Source organism: Procambarus clarkii, unplaced genomic scaffold (genome assembly GCF_040958095.1).
Source record: "Procambarus clarkii isolate CNS0578487 unplaced genomic scaffold, FALCON_Pclarkii_2.0 HiC_scaffold_98, whole genome shotgun sequence".
Classification (NCBI taxonomy): domain Eukaryota; kingdom Metazoa; phylum Arthropoda; class Malacostraca; order Decapoda; family Cambaridae; genus Procambarus; species Procambarus clarkii.
This window is the reverse complement of record NW_027189131.1, coordinates 3,751,204-3,772,859: the sequence shown is the minus strand read 5'-3', so window position 1 is coordinate 3,772,859 and position 21,656 is coordinate 3,751,204. Positions and strand designations below refer to the sequence as shown.

At 41.8% G+C, this 21,656-nt stretch overlaps 1 protein-coding gene across 1 annotated transcript in view; it reads left to right on the top strand.

The window, feature by feature from the left end:
• The first annotated feature begins 5,098 nt into the window (after nucleotides 1-5,098).
• Nucleotides 5,099-21,656, top strand: part of LOC138360169 (uncharacterized) — a 114,662-nt gene continuing 98,104 nt past the window's right edge. Inside the window, exons 1-2 of the mRNA XM_069320114.1 lie at nucleotides 5,099-5,139; nucleotides 5,428-5,657. Of these exons, the coding sequence (XP_069176215.1) occupies nucleotides 5,099-5,139; nucleotides 5,428-5,657 (271 nt within the window). The remainder of the gene's footprint in view (nucleotides 5,140-5,427; nucleotides 5,658-21,656) is intronic.

Sequence of the window (21,656 nt, the reverse complement as noted above, 5' to 3'; positions counted from 1 at the left end):
ACAATTAAAGCAGTTATCATGTTCTCTCGATCACCTACATTGGTGTGTTCAACTGCCGCATAATGTCAAGTTATTCTGTAGTGAACTGTTTTGGTTAAATAAAGGTACTGCGGTTATCCCCAGCTGATGGACTGCCAGCATAAGACAAAAAAAATGCATTTAACTAAATGTGATTAAGGAAAACAAGAATAAAGTAAAAAAAACTGAGGTTAAAACAGAGGTTCATGAAATAAAACCAACAAAAGTAACTAACACCTGCAATAGAACTGGCTTTTAAATGTAATATAAAATTACATTTGAAATCAAATAAAATGAGAAAATCAGTAGGAGCCATAAGGAGGATTCGAACCCACTCACGTAGTACTCCCAAGCAAGGGTGCTAGACCACTATGCCACAACACGGTAAAAAAAAAGTGCACCCTGGGATTCCACTGAATCCTCTAGGACTCCTGAAGCTAAGAACTGAAGCCGAAAAATGATTTTAAGCATGGCCCTTCCATGTACTTTGGCTAATGTAAGGTTGTAAGCCTCAGGAGTCCTAGAGGGTTCAGTGGAATCCCAGGTTTCATTCCTTTGAACATCTCGTGGCGTGGTGGTCTAGTACCAAGTGAGCGGGTTCGAATCCTCCTCAGATCTCTTGCTAATTTTCTCATTGACATATCACATTAATGTGATTTCATTGCGCTTTAAATAAAATATTTACACAAATGACAACTCGGTTGACTCAGACACTAAAATAGCAAAGTAAAAATATAAATATATACAACAAATCAATACTACTCAGACTCTCCCTTCTTGCCAACCTGCCGGAGCAGTTTACCATGATCGGTGTCAGTCTTGTGCTGACGAGCGTCCGAAGTTGTCAGACCTGGGAGGCTCGTCTCCACATGCCATCACCTCCCTCGCTCCCTGGAGTGCCGGTGGCGTGACCACAAACTAGTTCACCCGGTGGTTACATAGTGCATCATAACACAGTAAGTAAATGAAAACCACAAACCAATAAATACATTAATCCACAGAGTAACACACTAGAATATAACATTATGAGACATAATAGGCATAGGATAAGCGTATAAAGACACCTGGATTGACGTTGAGTTAACGTAGAGTCGAGGAAAAACTGCTGGGGGGAAGCCAGTATCCAAATGTGGAGAGTCAATTTGTGACAATATAGATACACAGTAATAATTTGAAACATTTCTCATTTCTTTGTCAGTTGCCTAACCTTATTTAGATTTTAATTACTCTGTCTTCTCTCTAATATTTGTTTAATATATCTGAAAAGAATCTTTGGTACTTGTCTTTGCTTGACTGTTTTATATATTTCCTTATTTTGCTTTCTTTCCTTATTTAATTTTAACATTTCTATCTAGTTTGAGAAGTTTGTGTTTGTGATTGACTTCCCTCTTCATAATCCTTTTTTATATAGCATTCTTTTCCTACAAGGTTCTTTAGTCTCATGCTTATCTATTTGGAGTCATTGTTATTCAACCTAATTAATTTATAAGGTATACACGTCCCTGTGCTTTACTGAGAATGTCTTAAATCATAATTATCATTTTCCTTGTAAACCACAAGAAGTTCTTGACACGACCCAACAACTTTCCATCTCTCGTAATTCAATGTGCCCGATCTATCCTTCTAAAGAAATCCTTAAATCCCTCCAAATGCTTTTAGGAAATTTGGCGCCACTAAAAAGCTTTCTTATACAGAACTATTTCATCAGTTCAATCTAATTTCCTTGCGATCGCTGTTCCTAACTCATTCTCTATTCAAATGCTATTTATTTGTGCAAGATCCTCTAGATATTTCAATACATATTTGCTTTGCCTACATTCTGATATTGTTCATGGCCTTTAAACCTCTTATGTTTAGGCGCTTATTATTTTATTCTAGCCAAATAGTTTCAATGTGTGAAATTTGTATCTCCTCTGACACATATTACTGCTCCTCCTCGTGTAATCTGTTTGTGTGAAGTAATTTGTCCCTCTTAATGAGATATTCAGCTAACAGTTCCCCGTTTGCTACATTCCTCCATGTTTGGGCTAGTGCAATATTTGGTGTTTCAGTGACCACATGATCACTTAAATCGTCCATTTTGTTGTGTAATACTACTACTGTTTGTGTAGTACACATTCATAACATAATGCTGATGCCTGTCTCAATCCACTACACTACTAGCCAATTTTTGTTTTCATTTCGTTTACAAATTGATATTTCCATATTTGTGCCCTGTTTCTAGAGTTCTTGTGTAGCATTCTTTCGGTCATAACTCTAGAGTCTATAAGTTTGAAGTCTTAATAGTTACCCAATCTAAAGAGTCTGCTAAGAACGCCACTTCATCCCTAGATAAGTGCAACCAGAACCTCATGTACATTACGTTCTGGACAATGAGCGAGTCCCAGTTATTGATGAATGGAATTTCACAACTAAAAAATGCTTTTCAAGTTACATTTAATTCCTATTGCACTTCACAACAGCTCATCACCAACACAGAACCTCAGCACACCTCAAGGTTCTTGTGAAACCCCTTCCTTTGTCCTGATCATGTTTGGTGCTATCGTGAATATATTATTAATTACTGATTACTATTAATATTGTTGCTAGATAGATGGAGTAGATAGAGCAGTGAGGTTTCTCGAGTCAGTGATGATGGTTGAGTGGCTGCGGATAATCTTGATCGCTGGTTCGAGTCACCTCATTGCTCCAATTTATTTTCTCATTGATCACTTGAGTGTGATTTCTTTATGCATATTGCTACTGCTGTTGGCCTTAAAATTACTGTTGCTATTACTACTACTGTTATGCTCACAGAAATCATCTTAACGTGATGAATAAATCACCAAATCCGTAGGAGCCGTAAGGAGGATTCAAACCAATGCTCTGGGTACTCCCAAGCAAACGCCTTAGACCATATCCTGGTGTAGTGGTCCTAAGGCGTGTGCTTGGGAGTACCCAGCACATAGGGTTTGAATCTGCCTCACGGCTCCTACTGATTTACTCCGAATTATTATTGTCATTACTGTGTCTTATGCCGTTACTGTTCTACTGTTACTTAATTGCAGCATAATACTTAAATATAGCAGAGTTATTACTTTGATAGTACTGCTACCATTACTTATACATTGGAAGAGTATTTCGAATACTACAAATCAAAATAAATATTATATATGTTCTAATTAATGTCTAACAAAATCTACATTAGTTCACACTGTTCTATCCCATGCGAAGTCAGAAGTTAACGATATGTATAAGTTGTTAAGAATTTGAAAATAAGTATATAAGTTAATGAACAAGTTAAGAAGTTGTTAACCGCTGATTCACATTCTGTTAAAACATCAACTACTGCTGAATCTTTCTAACAAACGTGATCTAACATAAGCCTACCCTTCCCTTTATCTTTCTTTCTCTTTCTCTTGTTTTCTCTTACGATCCCTTTCTTATTCCTATTATTACACCCTTTATTACCCCTTACCTTCCGTGCCCTTTGTCTTGCTCTTTTCTTCCCGTAACATTTCCATCTCCTCACCACTCTCTTGCCTACTTATTGCCCTTGCTTCCTTCGTCTCATCACAATCAACTTGATAATGGTCCAGGACGGACCGAAACGTCGTCGTCTCTTCATTTTCTAGTGGGTTGTTTGGTCAACATCTTTCAGCCACGTTATTGTGACTCTTCATCTGTACTGCTCAATCCTTTTCATCTCTGCTCCTGCTTGAAGCAGTATACTACTGACAAATCTCGAGAGAAGGATCCCACGCGATTAGCTGATTTACAATGCTTTAGCATCCGGCTCTCTTCCGAGTGTGTTTGGAGCGAGACGCTCCCTCGTTCTGTGTTTCTAATGGGCACACATTTCTCCGGCTGCTCCCCCGGTACTTGGCGAAGCTCTCCATAATCGGCTTAATTGCTGGTGTTATGAGCGGGGTGATCTGGTCTCATTCAGGCGCAAGATGCTCTCAGTTTATCCCACCTTGTGGGAGTCTGGAGATTATTCTGACGCAAAGGGAATTCTGCTCCCCCTTCCTGTAATCCTGTGACGTAATGTGTCCTGTAAACAGTTTGATAAGGAAATAAGCACAAACACACACACACACACACACACACCCTGGTCCCTAGGACCACGAGTTTCAAGCGCTGTCCACTCAGCCAGCCAGCCGCTGTAAGTGTGTGTATGTGTGGGGGGGGGGGACAAAAAAGTAGTTAGTAATAGTTGATTGATTGGCAGTTGAGAGGCGGGCTGAAAGAGTCAGAGCTCAACTCCCGTAAGCATCACTAGGTGAGTACAACTAGGTGAATGCACACACACAGAGACTAGGGTAAGAAAATACCATCGATCGACAAGTTTCTTCTTCCAGCCCCTTAATGTCGCGGTTATGAGGAAAAATGTCTTTTGTATCTTGGCTACGTGTCCGGTCCCGGAGGAGTTAAAAGTGGTGTTTGATCTGTGACAACAATTATTCAGGAAATCAGAGTCCAATAGTAGGATTTGCTCTGAATGCTCATTGTTTCCTTTTCCCAGGCTATGAGTTCCTATATTTGTTTCGTTTTGCAGGAATATTCTAATAAATGGTTTTGCAGGAATAAGCCTCTGGCTGACCCACTAAGTGGTACTAGTTTTTCCTTTCAGTGTTACTGAGGCGGTGTATGAATATTTATGAATAATATGTTCGTATTAGTAAGGTTATGTCCTATGCTGTATATACCCACGTCTACACTTCCTTTGAAAATGTCGATAAGAGTCAAGAAAACGCATGTCTTAGCAGCTGGCCATAACAATACAATGAACTTTGGAGACGTAGTTCATCAACTTCCTTATTAACCATTAAAAATCTAACACTAATATAATTGCTATATTTTGCAAGATGCTTTGAGAAACGTGTACTCATGTTATTTCCAAATAAAACAAATGCTAACACAGCATGGTTTCTTGAAACTGGAACTTTGCATTATAGAACCTCCCTTCTTCTATACATAAGTTGAAAAACTGTGTTTTCTCTTCAACATTGTTATTTTCACTGTGGTTTCTTGGAGTGAAGATAATTATGTTCAACTGGAAGGCCTTGCAGTTGTGGATATGTTGAACTGGACAAGAAGGATGACTATCTCAATACGATCAGCCTTGGCTCGTCTGAGCAGGTTGGCAGAGCAGGTCGTGCATTAAAGCAGGTCGGCCCTTAGAGCAGGTCGTGCATTAAAGCAGGTCGGCCCTTAGAGCAGGTCGTGCACTAGAGCAGGTCATCAATCCACAACATATGTAACTCTCATCAGTGTTGCTCACTAACGTTCTCCCTTCACACTCTCATTACTTACCTATTTCCTCTCAATAATATCTGCCTATATAATTGATGTATCGTAACTACCTCCTCAACATTATCCACAACATCATGTCTCTTTCTCCACTAATTCTCCACCATTGTATTTCAGTAACTCCAGTAACACTCTCCAGCAGTGTTCCTCCCTCACCCTCCCTCATAACCTCCCGACAACAGTTCCGGTGCCACCACTAACTCCCTCACCTTCCTCCAACAGTGTGGGAGGTCTACAGTCTGGCCAAGAGTTTGCCTTGGTGGTTCAAGTGTCCAATGAGGAAGGGGTCAGCCCTCCTGTTGTACTCAGTGCCTTCACTCTTAAAGACAATGCCCAGACTGTTATAGGTAAGTCACTCATGGTATTGACTGTTATATTGAAAAGTTATACTGTATATGAAAGTGTCTTCGTTTTGTTTTGGACACACTTTAGTACAAGTTGTACATGTTTGGAGGGGCAGCAGGGAGATGAAGGGAGGGGGGGGGAGGGTACACTGGAGGTCGCAGATAATTGGCATAAATAATGTTTCTGGTTCAATCCGGGTTTAAACAATAATAAATAAAATGACATTTGAGCACACACGCACAAACACACACACACACACACACACACACACACACACACACACACACACACACACACACACACACACACACACACACACACACAAAATACAAAAAGGGTGACAGGCAAGAGGCACTGAATTACAGGCCAGTTTCCTTAACTTGTATACCATGCAAGGTGATTGAGAAGATCGTGAGGAAAAGGCTCGTAGAGCATTTGGAGGGAAATAACTTTGTAACGCACCACCAACATGGGTTAAGGGATGCTAAATCGTGCCTCACAGTTTAAATAGAATTTTATGACCAATCACCAAAAATTAGGCAGGAAAGAGAAGAGTGAGGCGACTGCATTTTCCTGGACTGCCAGAAAGCCTTTGACACAGTACCCCATAAAAGGCTGTTAAAAAAGTTGGAGCAACAGGCAGGAGTAAAAGGGAAGGTGCTCCAGTGGATAAGGGAGTACTTAAGCAACAGGAAACAGCGAGTAACGGTGAGGGGGAAGACATCAGAGTGGCGAGATGTCACCAGCGGAGTCCCACAGGGCTCAGTACTTGGACCCATCCTGTTTCTAATATATGTGAACGATCTTCCAGAGGGTATAGACTCATTCCTCTCAATGTTTGCTGATGATGCAAAAATTATGAGAAGAATCAAGACAGATGAAGATAGACAGATACTACAGGATGACCTGGATAAACTGGAGGAATGGTCTAGAAAATGGATGCTAAAGTTCAACTCAGGAAAGTGTAAGGTGATGAAATTAGGCGAAGGGAGCAGGAGGCTAAACACAAGGTATCATCTGGGAGGTGAAATCCTGCAGGAGTCAAATAGAGAGAAAGATTTGGGGGTTGATATCACACCGAACCTGTCCCCAGAGGCCCACATCAAAAGAATATCATCAGCGGCATATGCTAGACTGGCCAACATAAGAACTGCCTTTAGAAACTTGTGTAAGGAATCTTTCTGAACCCTGTATACCACTTATGTAAGACCAATCCTGGAGTATGCAGCTCCAGCCTGGATTCCATACCTAGTTAAATACAAAACAAAGTTAGAGAAGATTCAGCAGTATGCAACCAGACTCGTCCCAGAACTGAGAGGAATGAGCTACGAGAAAAAGGCTAAAGGAGCTGAACCTCACATCCCTGGAAAACAGAAGAGTAAGGGGAGACATGATAACCACCTACAAAATTCTCAGGGAAGTTGACATGGTGGACAAAGACAAACTCTTCATCATGGGTGGGACACGAACAAGGGGACACAGGTGGAAACTTAGTACCCAGATGAGCCACAGAGACGTTAGAAAGAATTTATTCAGTGTCAGAGTAGTTAATAAATGGAATGCACTAGGAAGTGATGTGGTGGAGGCTGACTCCATACACAGTTTCAAATGTAGATATGATAGAGCCCAGTAGGCTCAGGAATCTGTACACCAGTTGATTGACAGTTGAGAGGCGGGACCAAAGAGGCCAAAGCTCAACTCCCGCCAGCACAATTAGGTGAGTGCACACACAAGGGGGGGGGGGAGGAAGAGGAGGAGGCGGAGTGGCCCTACTAATGAGATAGGAATGGAGTTTCAAGGAAATGGTTAACCTGGGCTGCAAGGGATTCAAAGACCTTATATCAGGCACCATGACAACAGGAGGACCAGGAGTAGTAGTAGCAGTGATATATAACCCTCTACCTAATGACAGAAGATCCAGGCAAGAGTATGACACCAACAAAATAGCAGTTAACACTATAATTGAGAGAGCAGCCTCTGCTGCCTGTAGAAATAGATCCCACCTGCTCATCATGGGCGACTTCATCACGGATGTATAGACTGGGAGAACAAGCAACCACATGGTGGTGAGGATACATGGGAGAATCAAATTATTAGAGGTGGAGACAAAAACGTTAATGCTTTTAAGCCAACATGTCAGGGAACCACAAGGGTTGAGAGGAAACGATGAACCAGCGAGACCCGACCTAGTCTTCACTCTGAACGACTCCGACATAAGGGAAATCGGTTTCGAGGCCTCAGTAGGAATGAGCGACCACAGTGTACTGGTGTTTGAGTATCTGGTTGAAGAAGGGTTAATGAACTCGAGGAAGGGAACTGAAAACAAAAGGCTGGGATTCCGAAAGAGAAACTATGCAGAGATAAGAAAATTCCTAACAGATACAACATGGGAAACAGAGCTCAGGGGAATGACGGCCCAAGACATGATGGACTACATCACGCAGAAATATAAGGAGGCAGCAGACAAGTTTGTCCCGGGCCAAAAGGAAAACAACGACATGCAGATGGGAAACCCCATGGTTTAATCACAGATGTAGGCTAGCTAAGCAACGAAGCACAAGAGCGTGGAGAAACTATAGAAATAACAGGACACTGGAGAGTAGAGAAAGATACAAGAGCGCCAGGAATGAATACGTCAGGGTGAGAAGAGAGGCAGAAAGACAATATGAAAATGCCTTAGCGAGCAAGACAAAGACTCAACTCAAACTGCTGCCTATCCACATCAGGAGGAAAAGAACAGTGAAGAAACAAGTAATGAAACTGAGGTTAGGGGAAGACAGAATCACTTCAAACGACAAGGAAGTGCGCCAGGAATTCAATAAGAAATTCCAAAAGGTTTTCACATTAGAGCAAGGAGAAGTTCCAGAGATAAGAGAGGGAATAGATAACCTGGCACAACAAGAAGAATTTGAGAATACCAGTGGAGATGTAAGGAAGCTTTTGCTAGAGACGGATGAGACAAAGGCTATAGGCCCAGATGAACTCTGCCCTTACATACTAAAGGAAGGAGCAGAAGCACTGTGCCTGCCACTCTCCATAGTGTAAAACAAATCACTGGTAACAGGTGAACTGCTAAAAATTTAGAAGACGGCTAGTGTAATCACGATATACAAGAAGGGACTCCTTGTAACACAGCATTAACATGGGTTCAGGGATGGCAAGTCCTGCCTCACAGGATGAATTGATTTCTACGACCAGGCAACAAAAATCAGACAAGAAAGAGAGGGGTGGGCAGACTGCATATTTTTGGATTGCCAGAAAGCCTTTGACACAGTACCACACAAGAGGCTAGTGCTAAAACTGGAGATGCAGGCAGGTTTGTAAGGGAAGGAACTCCATTGGATAAGGGAGTACCGAAGCAACAGAAGACAGTAAGTCACAGTGAGGGGTGAGGTCTCAGATTGGCGAAGCATCACTAGTGAATTCCCGCAGGGTTCAGTTCTTGGACTTATACTGTTTCTCATATATGTAAATGATCTCCCTGAGGGTATAGAATCGTTCCTCTCATTACTTGCTGATGATGCAAAAATTATGAGGCGGATTGAAACTGAGGATGAAGGAGGAGGCTACAAGATGACCTAGACAGACTGAATGAATGGTCCAACAAATGTCTACTAAACCAAGTAAATGTAAGGTAAAGAAAGTAGGCGGAGATAATAGAAGGCCAGAAACATGATACAGAATGGGAGATGAAATCCTTCACGAAATGGACAGAGAAGATCTAGGAGTTGATGTCATGCCAAACCTGTCTCCTGAAGCCCTCATCAAAAGAATAACATCTGTGGCGTATGCGAGGCTGGCTAATATCAGAACAGCGTTCAGAAACCTGAGTAAGGAATCATTCAGAACCTTGTATACTCTATATGTAAGACCAATCTTGGAGTATGCGGCCCCAGCATGGAGCCCGTACCTTGTCAAGCACACGTCGAAGCTGGAAAAAGTGCAGAGGTATGTCACTAGGCTAGTCCCGAAACTAAGAAGCATGAGTTATGAGGAATGGCTGCTTGAACTGCACCTCACGTCGCTGGAAGACAGAAGAGCTCTGGGAGACATGATCACCACATACAAAATTCACAGGGGAATTAACAGAGTAGACAAAGATGGACTATTTAACACGGGTGGTACACGCACAAGGAGAACCAGGTAGAAGCTGAGTACCCAAATGAGCCACAGAGATGTTAGAAAGAATTTTTTCAGTGTTAGAGTAGTTAGTAAATCTAATGCACTAAGAAGTGATGTGGTGGAGGCTGACTCCATACAAAGTTTCAAATGTAGATATGATAGAGCTCGAGAAGCTCAGGAATCTGTACACCAGTAGTTAGATGGTTAAGTGGTGGGACCAAAGAGCTAAAGCTCAACCACCACAAGAACAACGAGTTGATTACACAACACACACCGAACCAAAACTGCACATCAGGAGGAAAACACCAGTTAAATAACAGGTGATGAAAATTAGAATGAGTGAGGACAGGTACACAGAGAATGACAAAGAGATGTGTGAAGAACTCAACAAGAGATTCCAGGAGGTGTTCGCATTAGAACGAGGTGAAGTCCTTGTGGTAGGACAGGTGGCAGTAAACCAGGCAGCCTTGGAATGGTTCGAATTTACAAGAGATGAGGTCAAGAGACACCTGTTGGACCTGAACGGGAGTAGGGCTATTAGTCCGGGGGGAATCTCGCCATGGGTAATTGAAGAGTGTGCAGAAGCACTTTGCTTGCCACTCTCCACAGTGTATAGTAGGTCACTTTAGACGGGAGACTAACAGAAATATGGAAAACAGCTAATGTAGTACCAATATACAAAAAGAATGAGAGGCAAGAATATTTCTGGATATTCTTGTGGAATATTTCTGGATACAATACTGTAGAATATCTCCGGATACAATACTGCAAATATCTCTGGATACAACATTGTAGAATATCTCCGGATACAATACTGAAGAATATTTCCGGGTACAATACTGTAGAATATCTCCGGGTACAATACTGTAGAATATATTCAGATACAATACTGTATCTTGAGATGATTTCGGGGCTTAGCGTCCCGGTCCTCAACCAGTCCTCCTGTTTGTTACACATCCCCAGGAAGCAGCCCGTAAGAGCTGTCTAACCCCCAGGTACCTAATTACTGCTCGGTGAACAGATGCATCAGGGTGAAAGAAACTCTGCTCATTTGTTTCCGCCTCCACCGGGAATTGAACCTGGAACTTCAGGACTACGAATCCGAAGCGCTGTCCACTCAGTTGTCAGGCCCCCCTGTAGAATATATCTGGATACAATACTGTAGAATATATCCGCATACAATAGAATATCTTGGGGCAAAATGACACAGTTTAACAAAAAATGTCCACCATGACACGGGCCAAACATGCTCTGCGTCCCGTTTTAGCCAGAAAAGACGTCCAGACCACGGTATATGATTCTCTGCGAGCACTGCTACAGTAGCTACGGCGTACACTGTGCTCTCAGTGGAGTCACGGAGCACTGTGCTACAGTAACTACGGTGTACACTATGCTCTCAGTGGAGTCACGGAGCACTGTGCTACAGTAACTACGGTGTACACTGTGCTCTCAGTGGAGTCACGGAGCACTGTGCTACAGTAACTACGGTGTACACTGTGCTCTCAGTGGAGTCACGGAGCACTGTGCTACAGTAACTACGGTGTACACTGTGCTCTCAGTGGAGTCACGGAGCACTGTGCTACAGTAACTACGGTGTACACTGTGCTCTCAGTGGAGTCACGGAGCACTGTGCTACAGTAACTACGGTGTACACTGTGCTCTCAGTGGAGTCACGGAGCACTGTGCTACAGTAACTACGGTGTACACTGTGCTCTCAGTGGAGTCACGGAGCACTGTGCTACAGTAACTACGGTGTACACTGTGCTCTCAGTGGAGTCACGGAGCACTGTGCTACAGTAACTACGGTGTACACTGTGCTCTCAGTGGAGTCACGGAGCACTGTGCTACAGTAACTACGGTGTACACTGTGCTCTCAGTGGAGTCACGGAGCACTGTGCTACAGTAACTACGGTGTACACTGTGCTCTCAGTGGAGTCACGGAGCACTGTGCTACAGTAACTACGGTGTATACTGTGCTCTCAGTGGAGTCACGGAGCACTGTGCTACAGTAACTACGGTGTACACTGTGCTCTCAGTGGAGTCACGGAGCACTGTGCTACAGTAACTACGGTGTACACTGTGCTCTCAGTGGAGTCACGGAGCACTGTGCTACAGTAACTACGGTGTATACTGTGCTCTCAGTGGAGTCACGGAGCACTGTGCTACAGTAACTACGGTGTACACTGTGCTCTCAGTGGAGTCACGGAGCACTGTGCTACAGTAACTACGGTGTACACTGTGCTCTCAGTGGAGTCACGGAGCACTGTGCTACAGTAACTACGGTGTACACTCTGCTCTCAGAGAAGTCACGGAGCACTGTGCTACAGTAGCTACGGTGTACACTCTGCTCTCAGAGAAGTCACGGAGCACTGTGCTACAGTAGCTACGGTGTACACTCTGCTCTCAGAGAAGTCACGGAGCACTGTGCTACAGTAGCTACGGTGTACACTCTGCTCTCAGAGAAGTCACGGAGCACTGTGCTACAGTAACTACGGTGTACACTCTGCTCTCAGTGGAGTCACGGAGCACTGTGCTACAGTAACTACGGTGTACACTCTGCTCTCAGAGAAGTCACGGAGCACTGTGCTACAGTAGCTACGGTGTACACTCTGCTCTCAGAGAAGTCACGGAGCACTGTGCTACAGTAGCTACGGTGTACACTCTGCTCTCAGAGAAGTCACGGAACACTGTGCTACAATAGCTACGGTGTACACTGTGCTACAGTAGCTACGGTGTACACTGTGCTACAGTAGCTACGGTGTACACTGTGCTACAGTAGCTACGGTCTACACTGTGCTACAGTAGCTACGGTCTACACTGTGCTACAGTAGCTACGGTCTACACTGTGCTACAGTAGCTACGGTCTACACTGTGCTACAGTAGCTACGGTCTACACTGTGCTACAGTAGCTACGGTCTACACTGTGCTACAGTAGCTACGGTCTACACTGTGCTACAGTAGCTACGGTCTACACTGTGCTACAGTAGCTACGGTCTACACTGTGCTACAGTAGCTACGGTCTACACTGTGCTACAGTAGCTACGGTCTACACTGTGCTACAGTAGCTACGGTCTACACTGTGCTACAGTAGCTACGGTCTACACTGTGCTACAGTAGCTACGGTCTACACTGTGCTACAGTAGCTACGGTCTACACTGTGCTACAGTAGCTACGGTCTACACTGTGCTACAGTAGCTACGGTGTACACTGTGCTACAGTAGCTACGGTGTACACTGTGCTACAGTAGCTACGGTGTACACTGTGCTACAGTAGCTACGGTCTACACTGTGCTACAGTAGCTACGGTCTACACTGTGCTACAGTAGCTACGGTCTACACTGTGCTACAGTAGCTACGGTCTACACTGTGCTACAGTAGCTACGGTCTACACTGTGCTACAGTAGCTACGGTCTACACTGTGCTACAGTAGCTACGGTCTACACTGTGCTACAGTAGCTACGGTCTACACTGTGCTACAGTAGCTACGGTCTACACTGTGCTACAGTAGCTACGGTCTACACTGTGCTACAGTAGCTACGGTCTACACTGTGCTACAGTAGCTACGGTGTACACTGTGCTACAGTAGCTACGGTCTACACTGTGCTACAGTAGCTACGGTCTACACTGTGCTACAGTAGCTACGGTCTACACTGTGCTACAGTAGCTACGGTCTACACTGTGCTACAGTAGCTACGGTCTACACTGTGCTACAGTAGCTACGGTCTACACTGTGCTACAGTAGCTACGGTCTACACTGTGCTACAGTAGCTACGGTCTACACTGTGCTACAGTAGCTACGGTCTACACTGTGCTACAGTAGCTACGGTCTACACTGTGCTACAGTAGCTACGGTCTACACTGTGCTACAGTAGCTACGGTCTACACTGTGCTACAGTAGCTACGGTCTACACTGTGCTACAGTAGCTACGGTCTACACTGTGCTACAGTAGCTACGGTCTACACTGTGCTACAGTAGCTACGGTCTACACTGTGCTCTCAGAGAAGTCACGGAACACTGTGAGAAGAGGACAAAGCTACAGTAGCTACGGTCTACACAGTGCTCTCAGAGAATCACAATCCCATACCGGAAATAAACTTCATCTTCATAAATTCTAATAAAAACATTCCGACCCGACACAATTAATGTCTCCATAAAACACAAGATCTTCCGGATTTAACCTCCATTAGTGATTACCAGAAGTTGTCTTCCTCTGATGGTCAATAGTTCCTCCCGGCCATCACCACCTCCATAATAATGACGCTACAAGTGAAAATTTGGGTCGTTACTGAATATTTTGGGCGGTGTTTTATAAATAGTTTCCTGGAACTTTTCGGTTCCAGCTTTATTTTTAATCATAATCATAGAATTCAATTAATCATCTAAAAAATCGATGATTTACGCGTTACGTTATAAATATGAGTTGTATTTACAGTTTGATAATTATTATTTTTAAATATTTTATAATTAATATTTATATAACTTGTTGTGCCACAAGATAGCTATTTTGGTTGCTTCAAGTTGGTATTCTTGTTTTATATACTGTTAATTATAAGTATTTGAAAATTTGATATATATGAAAATTCACCATAGTGTAGTATGGTGAAACTTTATAAACTAATATAAGTTCAACAGATCTGATTCTTTTTGTTTTCAAAACAACATTGTGACTGCGGAAATACTTGTAGTAAAGCCCGACCTGTATGTAGTTAGATAAGTCAAATAATTAATTAAAGTTTCTTCCCTCTTTGCTGGGAAAAATATCTGGGGACAGACAAAGGCTGGTCAGGGGTTGGCCTAAGTTAAATGCTTTAGGAAATATTAATATTTATAGAGACACCAATAGTATTTTCATGGAGTCAAGTGTAAAGTATTTTGTGTTTCCTATACAGCTTTTCACTGTTTCGTAATAATACATTTTCTGAGAGAATGGTGGAGGGGGGGGAGGAGAGGTACAACAGAAGGGTTGGGATAGGGATAGAAGGGAAGAGGAAGATGTGTGGGGGACCAAATGTAAGGTAAGGGGGAAAATTGGTTGAAGAAGGGAAGTGGTAGAATGAGAGGGAAGAGACCTGGGTCCAGCAGGGTACTTGCTCCTGGGGTCGGTGGTTCGAGACTCCTAATACCCAAGTTAATGAAATGTTATTATCCACGGTAGTGTCATAATTCCTCTGTGCTCTACTGACAGCAATGGAAGGCTTAATGTGCCAGTTGGGCAGCGGTTAGTTGCTCCTGGAATCCTTCCTTATTAAGCTGTCCATAGTGCAGTTGATAGAGCTACTGTCTCCCACTCGTACGACCTTCCAGACGCGACACAGACAAGAACAGTACTCTGTGTGTCCACCCGGCAGTCCCATCACGTGAGCTACGACCCCCTAGACGCGACACAGACAAGAATAGTACTCTGTGTGTCCACCCGGCAGTCCCATCACGTGACCCACGACCCCCCAGACGCGACACAGCTGACACTCATGTTGGTCATCGTTTATGGGCCTCAAAAGCTTCTTAATGTTGACATAAGTTTCCTTCACTCGAGCTGCATAACTGGAAAGATCTGATGGCAAAACACTCCTGTTATGAAACAAAACACTCCTGTTATGAAACAAAACACTCCAGTTATGAAACAAAACACTCCTGTTATGAAACAAAACACTCCTGTTATGCAACAAAACACTCCTGTTATGAAACAAAACACTCCTGTTATGAAACATAACACTCCTGTTATGAAACAAAACACTCCTGTTATGAAACAAAACACTCCTGTTATGAAACAAAACACTCCTGTTATGAAACAAAACACTCCTGTTATGAAACAAAACACTCCTGTTATGAAACAAAACACTCCTGTTATGAAACAAAACACTCCTGTTATGAAACAAAACACTCCTGTTATGAAACAAAACACTCCTGTTATGAAACAAAACACTCCTGTTATGAAACAAAACACTCCTGTTATGAAACAAAACACTCCTGTTATGAAACAAAACACTCCTGTTACGAAACAAAACACTCCTGTTACGAAACAAAACACTCCTGTTACGCAACAAAACACTCCTGTTACGCAACAAAACACTCCTGTTACGCAACAAAACACTCCTGTTATGCAACAAAACACTCCTGTTACGAAACAAAACACTCCTGTTACGAAACAAAACACTCCTGTTACGAAACAAAACACTCCTGTTACGAAACAAAACACTCCTGTTACGAAACAAAACACTCCTGTTACGAAACAAAACACTCCTGTTACGAAACAAAACACTCCTGTTACGAAACAAAACACTCCTGTTACGAAACAAAACACTCCTGTTACGAAACAAAACACTCCTGTTACGAAACAAAACACTCCTGTTACGAAACAAAACACTCCTGTTACGAAACAAAACACTCCTGTTATGAAACAAAACACTCCTGTTATGAAACAAAACACTCCTGTTATGAAACAAAACACTCCTGTTATGCAACAAAACACTCCTGTTATGAAACAAAACACTCCTGTTATGAAACAAAACACTCCTTTTATGAAACAAAACACTCCTGTTATGAAACAAAACACTCCTGTTATGCAACAAAACACTCCTGTTATGAAACAAAACACTCCTGTTATGAAACAAAACACTCCTGTTAGGCAACAATACCCATTTAAGACTCGTCTTGGTGAAAACTAGATCTAATCAACAATTTGAAATATCATTTCCGTTTTCAGCGACACAGAGTTATTTATATTTGACTTCATTTGTTTCAGAAGCATTTTATCTGTACACCTGTACACTCATGAGGTTTATACAGTTAGTAAATCTTTGCTTAAATTTAAGTTACCAAAATATTATTGTTAATAATTAATGCTAGAATGTATTAAACACAATCAATATAAAGAAACTGTCGCAATGAGAGAAAAAGAAGCACAAAAATATAAATAATAATTTTTAAGGTTGTAACACAGTTCTTGAGAATTTCCTCGAACCAAGAGCCAGGAGGCGCTTTATGGGACACTGTCTCAAGCTATCTCTGTATTTACGGCGATGTGAGCTACGAGGTGCTCTGGGAGGCTAACATTGTTCAAGGGGACCAAATGTAACTAGCATTTCTGCCGTGATCACCTGGTCAGGGGATGAGTCAAAGAGATAAGTTGACAAACGTGCATGTTTTCTTAGACCGAAGATGTCAAGGTTCTGTGGTTGTGGTGTCAGGTGGCGGTGGATGAACTACTGTAGTTCGCACCGTAGTTCATTGGGCTGCTCAGTGATATATAATACCGGATATCTCTCGTGTTACACTTAATGCTTTAAATTATTATACCTCTTCTGACCTCCTCTATTATACAAGTCTTCCAGATTTTTGTTTGTGCTGATCCTACCATCCTAACTGGTGAGTTATATGCTAGACACAAAACATTACATTAATTCACAAACAGCAACGGTGCTTGATTGTGATTGCAATGACTTGATAAGAGTGATTACACTTCTTAGTGCACGTTATGGTGTAAAATTATCAGTCTGAATGAGCCAGATCATATATATGAAGGAGTACACAACAGACATATTGACTTGAATCACTCATCCACAACTCATTATTCTGATACTGTACATATCTGACCATTCAGCAATAACAGCATACATACATGTGGCTAATGTTGTTGTTCCTAGTACTGATTAGACGAAGGTTAACAGTGAGAAAAGAATATTTAGATAACTTACACACTTCAGACTTGAAAACTGGTGTAAAAATTACGTGCTTGAAATTTACAACTTTTTAAGATCCATCTTGTGGGAAAAACCTGCTGGGATTGATATAAGAGGAGACTACCAGGGACTTGTACTGAACTAAATTAAAAATTTACTGTCTGCAAATTAATTCAATTAAAATCTCTAGCTAGGGTTGTAAATCCTAGTTCCTCTTTTCCTAATGACAGACTGTGGGCTGTAAGGGACAGGTGGGGTGAATGACTTTGTTGATAGAAGTTCCAGTCCACCTGTAGACAGGGATCTCACATCAGCTTGTATTTTATACAAGGATAAGATTTAATAAATTCAGTTATCTGACTGAACACTGGCTCTGTTTAAATCAGGGATTTAAACATACAAAGTCTAACCTAGCACCATAACTATTAACAGCCAATATGTACTTATACTATAAACAACAAATTAAATCGTAAAAGTATAATAAATGACCTTAAATGTAGTCTAAATACTGTTAACTAAGTACTAGAAATTATATTCAATTAAATGAACTTATATGATAACTTAAAAAATAACTAAGCAAGCAATTGATAACTTAATTTATATATTCAAGTATATATGCAAGGTACTTAATTTATATGATTATGTAGTCAGCTTGACTGAATCCTTTTCCACACAATGGACACTCACGAGACTTTATTTAAGCATTGCGACTGAATCTTTTCCTGACAACTGGACACACATGAAGTTTAGTGCCTGGACAAGGACCTGCTGCTCATCTACAATTTTAATAAACGTACCGAAATGTGAGGCTTTGCCTCGCTTTTTAACCAACAGACAGATTTATAGGATATTAAAGTCACACAAGCATACAATTGGCCAATCATATACCAAATAACCCTCAATATACTTCTCGGCCAGTCAGGGTGCCTTGTCTGACAAGGTGCCAGACAGATTAACTCTCTCTTGTTGAGTTTAGGCACTATATTTTGCTACAGCGTTGCTGGATGATGATCTGGTAGCGTTGCTACGTGATTGTCCCTGCAGTTGCAGAAGAATGATTGGAGTTGATAAAAGATTATGAATGAAGGTGGAGGAAACCGTGTCACTGATATCCACTATACACTCTTATTTTATATAAATGTTCTAGGATTTTCCTTGTAGATATTGTCCAGGTACTCCCCCAGTTCTAGAGAGTGTTCACTGGCGATAAAAATATTAGATAAGGTGTCCTTGAGCTGGTAATGTTCGCTAAGGATCAGTCACTTGTTCACTCAGTTGTAAACAAACGTGAAGTGCCGCCGGGCTTTGTTGGTGGGCGCTTCACTCCCCCCATCGCCCTGCCATGCTCTCTGTGCACGGTAGCCTTCTATGAATATTGATTGATTATTTTTACAGTCTAGACTTATGATTAAGATAAGATGTGATTATAATATAATTAGATATAAGATTTAAAGATTATAAGTAGTATTTGAAAGTACCACTGAATCTTATTAAGGATTCGATTTTTAATCTCTACCGGAAGCGAATAAATGTTCCAATAGTTTTTTAATTAAGAAATCCTTCTAGAAGCTTCTGGATCCTTGAGAGATCACGTACAAAGTCACGTAGGCATCAAAAGGGCCCGGTTGCGTACGTATTCATGTGGACACTCATCTAGGATCAAGCTATATAATGAATCTATAATGATTCTAATATGATTTTGATACGATTTAGATATGATTTTGATATGATATAGAAATGATATATTTCTTAGATGATTATTAGATATGGTGGGTAAAATTTCCCACACATCTTATCAATAGAACTGACGAGACTATCAACATCAGCGAGTTTAACCAAAAGAAAAGAACTACCAGTCGGTACGTTAGAAGGAGTCACCACTGTCGTCATCCTAATTTGGAAGATCTTTAATAAATGACGACAATCAAATAGAGGCCATAAGAGTCTTTGAATACAAAGGTTGGAACTTCCGCAGGTTAGGTTGTTGAAATAAGAGAAGGAAGGAAGGAAGGAATTGTCAGGGGGAACCGCCAAGCTATTACGACTATATAGCACAGGGAAAGGGTCAGGATAAGGATTTGGGATGGGATGGGGAAAAGGAATAGTACTCAACCACTTGGACGGTCGGGGATTGAATGACTGAACTTTCACAAAATAGTTGGAAGGGTTTTGTAACTATGTGAACAATCGTACATTCTTAGACCTAATGGCAAATAAGTAGATTTTGATACTCAGGCGATGAGTCACAATAACGTGGCTGAAGTATGTTGACCAGACCACACACTAGAAGTTGAAGGGACGACGACGTTTCGGTCCGTCCTGGACCATTCTCAAGTCGATTGTGATGAGGAGGTAGGGACAGGCAATAAATAGGCAAAAGAGAGCTGAGGAGGAAAGTCAGGTGTTGGGGATAGTAGTAATGAGAACTGCAGAAGGCCTATTGGCCCATACGAGGCAGCTCCTATTATAACTACCGAAGGAGATAGTAATAGGAATAAGAAGAGGATAGCAAGGGAGCGTAGGAGAAGACAATGCACAGAAAAAGGAAGAAGAGAGAAAGAAAAGGAAAGAGAAAAAGAAAGATAAATGGAAGGGGTAGCTTATGTTAAGTCACGTTTGTTAGAAAGATTAGAGCATTTGAGTATATACTGTGAAAGGGAAGAGTCCACAGCAACAAAGCCAGGACTCAAGTTCATGTTGGGTACATTGTGTATAAGAGCTGATTCTACAAGACGGCGTCTGTGTAGAGTAACTCTACACAGTAACTCTACACAGAGTAACTATACACTGTGTAGAGTAACTCTACACAGTGTATAGTTACTCTGTGTTACTCTACGCCGTCTTGTAGAATCGGCTCTTATACACAATGTACCCAACATGAACTTGAGTCCTGGCTTTGTTGCTGTGTACTCTGTGTGTGTGTGTGTGTGTGTGTGTATTCACCTAGTTGTGTTTGCGGGGGTTGAGCTTTGCTCTTTCGGTCCGCCTCTCAACTGGCAATCAACTGTTTACTAACTACTTTTCTTTCCACACCACACATACACACACCCCAGGAAGCAGCCCGTGATAGCTGACTAACTCCCAGGTACCAATTTACTGCTAGGTAATAAGGGCATTCAGGGTGAAAGAAACTTTGCCCATTTGTTTCTGCCTGGTGCGGGTGTAACGGGAGCCAAACCTTTAACCTCACTACTGATTAAAAGTTGGCCGTTATTGAAGAAAAGTTAAAGAAAATGCATGCAGAAACCAGAGTTCTGCTGAGTAACCTACAGTACAATCCCTCGAGACCCAAACGTTTGACCATTTGGATATCACGAACTCAGAGACACTGTCTCCTCTAGATTAAACCGCAACTCTGAATATTCGCTGCCACCATCTGCTAAGCCTGAGTGAAGCTCTCAGTTGATGGAAGGCAGGATACTATCAATTAAGCGTCCCCTGAAATTCTATCCCCAATGAAATGAAAAGGAGGGATAAGCTTTACGTTAATGTATAAATTACGAGAAAAGGAATAAAAAATTTAATTTAGAAAATGCTTGTTGATTTGCATGCGGAGATTAGGTATAGACATTTGAATTGCATTCAAGAATAATGTGAAAATAAAACCGAAAGGAAAATATTACTAAACCAAATAAATTCTATAATTATTTATTAAATCAAAATTTAGGCATCAAACAATATTTAACAAATTCCCTGACTATAACCCTAGTGAATGGAGGCATTGAAAAATCTTTAATCAATAAAAGTGGATTCCTATGGTATACCAAGTTCAAGAAAAACAGATACCTTAATACCACTGCCGGGCCTGATGTTCGCCGGCTTTTGAAGAGGTCTTGTCTCCACTTGATGTTCAGACTACATTGACTGTTTTTCCTGCTCTCTCAAGCCGAGAGAGCTGCCCTAGTATTCCTCCGCCTAGTTATCAATTATAAAGCAGGGTGAATTGAACAGACTAATCCTAATTACTGGCAAACCCCAGATGGTTGAATTATCATTTAACTGGTGGTAATTCCATTAGTCATCTTGGGAAAAGCTATATCAATTACAATATTCTCTAGTGGGCTTTAATTTGTACAATATGAATTAGTAAATATGGAAGATTGTGGGGACGTCGGGCGCCTAACCTTGACCCCGGGTAGGTCAGGTACGTCGCCCGGCCAAGTAGTACCCTCAAAGGTACATGACGTCACTGTCTTTTTG